Source organism: Pteronotus mesoamericanus, unplaced genomic scaffold, assembly GCF_021234165.1.
Source record: "Pteronotus mesoamericanus isolate MK-2021 breed Mesoamerican mustached bat unplaced genomic scaffold, CSHL_Meso_final scaffold_1066, whole genome shotgun sequence".
Taxonomy (NCBI): Eukaryota; Metazoa; Chordata; class Mammalia; order Chiroptera; family Mormoopidae; genus Pteronotus; species Pteronotus mesoamericanus.
Genome location: NW_026555299.1, coordinates 3,364,985 through 3,370,984, shown reverse-complemented (window position 1 = coordinate 3,370,984; position 6,000 = coordinate 3,364,985). Strand labels below are relative to the sequence as shown.

Genomic DNA, 6,000 nt, shown 5'->3' with positions numbered 1-6,000 from the left:
CGGTCACCCAGATCCAGAGTTTCAGGGGTGTGAGGGCGTGGGAACATGTCCCCCATCCCCCTGGATGTCAGCATCGCTGGGTGACAGCTGGATTCTTTGGCTCCAGCTTTCCCTCCTCTGCCCACTCCCTCTGGGTGTGTCTAGCATAGGGGACACTCCGCCAGGACAGGGCTCCTTCCTTCTGTGGGAAGGGAGGCAGGCGCCTTGGGTCCAGGAGGTCGGCTTCCACGGGGAGGGCAGGAGGCTGACCCTGCAGGGCAGGCTGTTCTTCAGACACAGTCATGGGCCTGGTGACCGAGGACCACACAGAAGAAGGAAGGACAGACGTGACCACGCTCTAGCTGCTGCTGGGTCTCGGGGGGAGTTTAAACTTGACTCAGTGGTCAAACCAGGCAGGATGGGGGGCAGGGTGGGGAGAAAGGGTCTTCAGCTTATAAGGATGCAAAGCTGCAAAACTCGGCCACCAGCCTCCTCCGCTGCCTCCAGCCAGGAGCAGGGGTCTCGGCCTCAGTGCCAGGAAGGGGCAGGGGCCTGCTGTCCCCTCCCTCCCAGCAGTCCACGGGGCCTCAGACGTGGGGTGGCTGAAAGTGCTGAGGGTCAGGCCCCTGGCCCAGGCCAGGTTCCCAAGAGGAAAGTCGAGTGGGAGGCTGGGGGCCTGGGGAGCGTGGGCCTGGCCAGTGCCCCGAGGTGGGGAGGCTACGGGCAGGGATGAGACAGGAGGGGCCCTGTCATGTGGCCCAGGAGATGGCCGCACTGTGCTCCTTGGCCTTCATGCGGAGGGCCGCGATGCTCGAGGTCTTGCGGTCCGGCTCGCCGCTGAGCTCGTAGCCATTGAGGCCTGGGCTGAGGCCCGCTGCTCCAAACAGACCACCCATGTGCGTCTGGCCCACGTGGCTGCCAGCGCCAGAGACACTCAGGAAGTCGGTGACACCGCTGGCCCCAGAGCCAGGGGGATGGGCGTGAGGGGACATGCAGGCTGGCACCGGGTCACAGGGGACCACGCAGGCTGGCACCGGCGAGGCAGCCCCATTGTTGCCGATCCAGGATGGGTTCTGAATCTGGGGAGAAGGAAGGAGGGATGTCACAGGCTGGCTGGGGTGAGGACGGGCGGAGCACATGGGGGCTTCCCCTGCCCCCGAGTCGCCTGTCATTAGGATGGCTCGCTTAGGAGCCCGTCATTAGGATGAAACCATTCCTGGGTGTTTACTTGGGAGCCTCTCCAGAACTTGAGGTCATCCGGGTGCCCCCAGGAGAGCCTGGGTTTTATGCTTTGGCTCTGGTGTCCGCAGGGCCAGGCTAGCAGCAGACAGAAATTCTGTTTTGAGGACTGAACTTCAAATTCCATCAGCAGCCCAGTGGGGCATCCGCTGGGGACACAGCTAACCCACCAAGGACAGGCCCCGCCTCAGCCAGATGACTTCCGACGTCAGACACGGACGCAGACCGTGTCTCTCTGCCCGTGGACTCCTTATGGGGTCAGCGACTGTATCTGACCTCCAGCTCCCCGCCAGGCCCAGGACTTCCTAGAGGCCTCATAAATGGGGAGCTTTGGTGCTGGGAACATGGGCTCTGGGCTTGTAAGTTGGGGTGTAGAGGGTGGGAGGGAGCAGTGGGGACCTAAATCTCGCAGAAGCCAAAGTCAGTGGCTGAGACTCTTGGAGCTGATGTCCCTGAGTCATCAGAACCCACTCAGAATGGAAGGGGCCGCCTCAGGAGGAGACGGCGGCAGGGGCTGAATGGACGGAGCCAGCAGGGCGCCCACCTGCCTAGGGAGGGAAGGGTGCCCAGCAGCCGCGGGGGCTGGACTGGACATCTTTTCTCCCATCCACGCAGCTGAAATCCCTCTTCTCCCCAGCTTCCCGCTCTGGACCTCATATTCCTCTAAGTATGTACGGGGAGGAAGAACTGGGACTCAGCCAGGCCTGGGTGGACACTTACAGGGGACAATGGCCCTGGGCCCACCGGCACACAGCTGGGCGGGGCCCGAGAGGAACGCGAAGCCCTGAGTCCCGTCTCGGAGGACCTGGGTTCTTCTCCGAGGTGCCGGTTCTCAGAGTTCGAGGGGCTGGGGGTTGGAGCAGGCACCGGGGCGGGGACTGACTTACCTGGGCGTAGTTCTCAGCTCGAGTGAGGAGGGGCAGCTCATAGGCCGTGGAGAAGTGGGTTCGAACCTGCTGCATCTGCCCAAAACGCTCCCTCTTCCTCCACTTGGCCCTCCGGTTCTGGAACCAGACCTACAGGGCAAGGCAGGTGTCACAGGGTCAGAAGGCCGGCCTTGGCCTCAGTGCGAGAGGTCCCTTGAGCCCCAGCAGGCCACGGGGATGCAGATGAGTGCTGCGTCACGGATGATCCCCAAGAGCTTACAATCTAGAATGATCCACGCTGAGAATCAGGAAGGCAGCTTACCCCACTACTAACCATGGGGATGATCTCGGCCAGGAACTTCGTTTTTGCTGAGCTTCAGAATCTAGTTAGAGCTAGCATGTGGCGCATGCATGAAACATGTCAGCGGTCACTAGCAGTCATCCAACCAAACTCAGGACGGTGTGGCCTAATCTGCTGTGGGCCACAGCCGCCTGGGCAGGACGTGACAAAAGCTGTGAACGCTCCTCCAGAAAATCCCTGCTAGGCCACCCCACCCTCGGTTTTCCAAAAGGCTGGTGGCTCCCTGGGGCCTAGCAGCCCAGATTCCCTACCCTGCTGAATCCTCTCTTCAGCGTCCTTGTTGGAGACAGTCTCCCCGATCAGAAACCCCTGTGATAGGGGTCCCGTGGGTGACAGGGGCTCAGCGGGCAAGAGAGGCGGGCAGCCAGCGGTGGCTGCTCGGCAGGGGAGGACTGGAGCTGGGTCTCGAGTGTTGGCTGGAGGGAGGACCGTCCAGGCCTGAGTCTAGAAACACCTGCCCAGCTTGGGGCAGTGACGGGAGAGAGGCTGGGAGGAAGCCGAAGTCGGACCGTGGAGGGCCTCGAAGGCCAAGTGGAGGGGTTTGCCCTCGGCGCTGTCGGTACGGGCAGACGCTGCCAACTCGCTGTCAGAAGAGTGGCCTGACGTGGAGGAGGAGGGGAGGCCAGCTGTCACTGAGCATGGGTGGGTGGAATGTTGTCTTGACTGGGGACCTGGCAGTAGAGAGGGGTGGTCTCTGAGTCCAGTGAAGGGGCTGGAATTGGGTGGGTGGGTGGGCTCCATTTCCTTTGCTGGAGCATTTCTGTCTGGCTGAGAGCTTTCCCAAGGCTCTTGGGCAAGAGCTCACCTTGGGGCCTGCGACCCACGCCCCGCCTTGGAATCACTGTGTGGAGACGGGGTGAGGAGAGATCAGCTTCCAGGTCAGGAATGGTCTGCGCTGAGTCAAAGGCAGACCTTGGCGCTCCCCAGAGGGAGTTTCCTGTCTTTCCTGTCGGCTTGACCTGCACCTACCTGCCAGCTGACTCAGGTACAAGTGGCCACGCCCCACCTAGCACACTGCCGGAGCTCTGTGGACCAGGGGGAGCGCAGAGCAGTGACAAGGCCCTTGGCTGCCGAGCTGCTGTGAGGAGTCTCACCAGGCTGCTACGAGGCCTAGGCACCGAGGAAGCCGGCTTTCCTCAGGTGCAGCCCCTGCCGTGCAGGTGGAAGCATTTCCTGTCCCTCCGGACCAGGGCTGCACAACTAGATATGAGAGGAGTCCTCTCCAGAAACAGCTCTCCACTGAGAGGCCCGGCTTCCTGGGAGGAGGGAGGGAGCGGGGGCTGGGCCTGAGGTGCAATGGGCTCCCCACGGACACAGAGGCTGCCGGCCTGTAGGGGCTGCCCGGTGGCGGGGTGGCGGGGAGTGGAGTGCCCGGTGGAGCCCCGACGCTGCCAACAGCCTCCGTTGCTGCATCTGGAAAATAGGCCAATATCCGTACTGACCACCTTACAGGGATGAGGCCTCAGAGAGCAGCAGGTGAGATAGATGGGAAATTTTGTCAGTTTTTAGAGTACTTCATACATGTTTATTTATAGCTCCTGTCCTTTTTTACTGTCTTGCTAGAGGAAAGGGTCAAAAGACATGGAGTATATGTATCTCGTGTTAGTGTGGGGAGGGTGGGGTGAGGAGGTAGTGTGAGCTGCACCTCACTTTGCCTCAGGCCCGCGCGCGCGCACACACACACGTGTGTCGGCTGACATTTCTGTCAGAGCTTTTCCATTTCCCCCTCTTGACTCTGGTATAGGAGAAACATTCTTCCTGTGTCCTCCCTGGAGACTGGCCCTCTCCTGGGCTTGGGGTCTCAGCCCTGCCCCAGAGCCTGCTGGGAGCCAAGGGCGGATCAGGTCTCCTCTCTGCACCGCTGAAATGGGATCCCCCTTTATCAGTGGCCTGGAATGGGGAACTGGGGGCAGGAGGAGAGAATGCATCAGAGGAGCTTGTTTTCATTTCATGTTTAATTTCCTGCAGGCTTAGCTCAGTCTTTCCGCTCCTTCCTCCACCTCCCAGGGTTTTCTGTGGGGGGAGCCCGGGGGAGGGGAGAAGCCCACTGGAGGCATCAAGATATATGGCTTCTTTCTCTCGTTGGGGGTGGGGAGAAGGCGAGAAGAAGTTCAGCTGCCGCCACTGCGGGGTTTCTCTGAGTCTCTGTGGGCCCAGCCGGGGTCCCGGTGTGGGGACGCAGAGGCCGAGAGGTGCTGGGGAAGGCCTCTGGATGGGCTGGGAGGGATGCAGAGTGAGGAGGCCCATCCCTGAAGGAGCCTGGAATTGGGGGCGGAGCAGAGAGGGGGGAGATGGAATGTGGGATGGGGGGCTGGAGCTGAGTGTGGGAGAGGAGGAGGCTGGGAGAGGGGAGACCTGGTTATCGAAGAGGAAGATCGATGGGCAGGCGAGGGGGAGGCAGCAGAGGGAGCAGCGTCTCTGGGAAGGGAGTGGACCGGGGTCAGGCTGAGGCCTTTATCTGAGGGCAAAAGATGGAGACTGTGAAAGGTGGCCTGGCTGTGGGGGAGCGGCTGCCCTCCTCCTCCTCCTCCAGTGCCTTCCTCCCTGGGCCTTACCCTGTGCATAAGGCTGCAGCTTTCCTGCCCAGATCGGCACTTACGCTAAGTTAGTATCTCTGGTCTTTGGTCTCCTGGCACGTAAATTGGGTGGTGGCAGGGGTATCCTCACCGGCCCTTCCCCTGCCGACATCTGTGGATCCCAAGGCTCTGAGTGTCCTTCCATTTCTGCGCCTTGGAGCCTGGTGCCCTGAGAGCTAAACCCCCACCCCCGCGCCCGCCCCGCCCAGACGCTCTGTGCCCCAGGCCTGTCTCTCCATACAACCCCGGGCGGAGCCGGGGCAGGGAGGGCAGGCCACCAGGTCCCAGCCTTCCCTTCTGGGTGTCTCAGCCCAGGCCCAGGCCCACCAGGTTCCCAGGCCCACCCCAGCACGGGCCTCTCCCCAAGGAACCAACCGTCTTGGCAGAGGCCTTGCTAACCGCAGCCCATCTGGGGCCAGGGCGGGGTGGCCCAGGGCGGGGAAGGCCTCTGTCTTATTGTCCTCAGACACCAGCTGTGGAGACTGAAATCCCAGACAGCGGAGAGGCCCCTGCAGCCCCCCAGAGCAGAGACAAACCCGGGCTTCTTCCCAGGAAATGCCCATCTCGGGGCCCCATCACCGCCTCCCCGTCCCCACCGCCACTCTTCACCAGGCACCTGGCTTCGCCCCAGCTGGTCCTGAGCTCCAAACACACTCCACAGAGACAGGCGGAGGGCCGCCTCTCCACTCCCTCCGCCCCCAGGGAGGACCAGGCTCAGGGCTCAACCCAGAGGCCTGCGCACACAAATATGCCACCCACTCTGCTGCCGTTTTACAAAGGAGTCTCGGAACAATCTGGCACGTGTCCTCATATGGCAAGCCAAACCAAAAAAACCCCGGGATGGAACTTGGGAGACTCAGGTCTTAGTCTCAGCACTGTCACGGAGTCACATGATCCCAGGCAATCCCTTCCCCACTCTGGGCTCCTTCTTCCCTGTTATCAAGTGAGAGGACCAGGTGACCCTTTCCAGCACTAATAT

At 61.7% G+C, this 6,000-nt stretch overlaps 1 protein-coding gene across 1 annotated transcript in view; it reads right to left on the bottom strand.

The window, feature by feature from the left end:
* Positions 1-728: 728 nt before the first annotated feature.
* Positions 729-6,000, bottom strand: part of ALX4 (ALX homeobox 4) — a 37,109-nt gene continuing 31,837 nt past the window's right edge. Inside the window, exons 3-4 of the mRNA XM_054587197.1 lie at positions 2,106-2,234; positions 729-1,058 (exon numbers count right to left, since the gene is read on the bottom strand). Coding sequence (XP_054443172.1) covers positions 729-1,058; positions 2,106-2,234 — 459 coding nt within the window. The remainder of the gene's footprint in view (positions 1,059-2,105; positions 2,235-6,000) is intronic.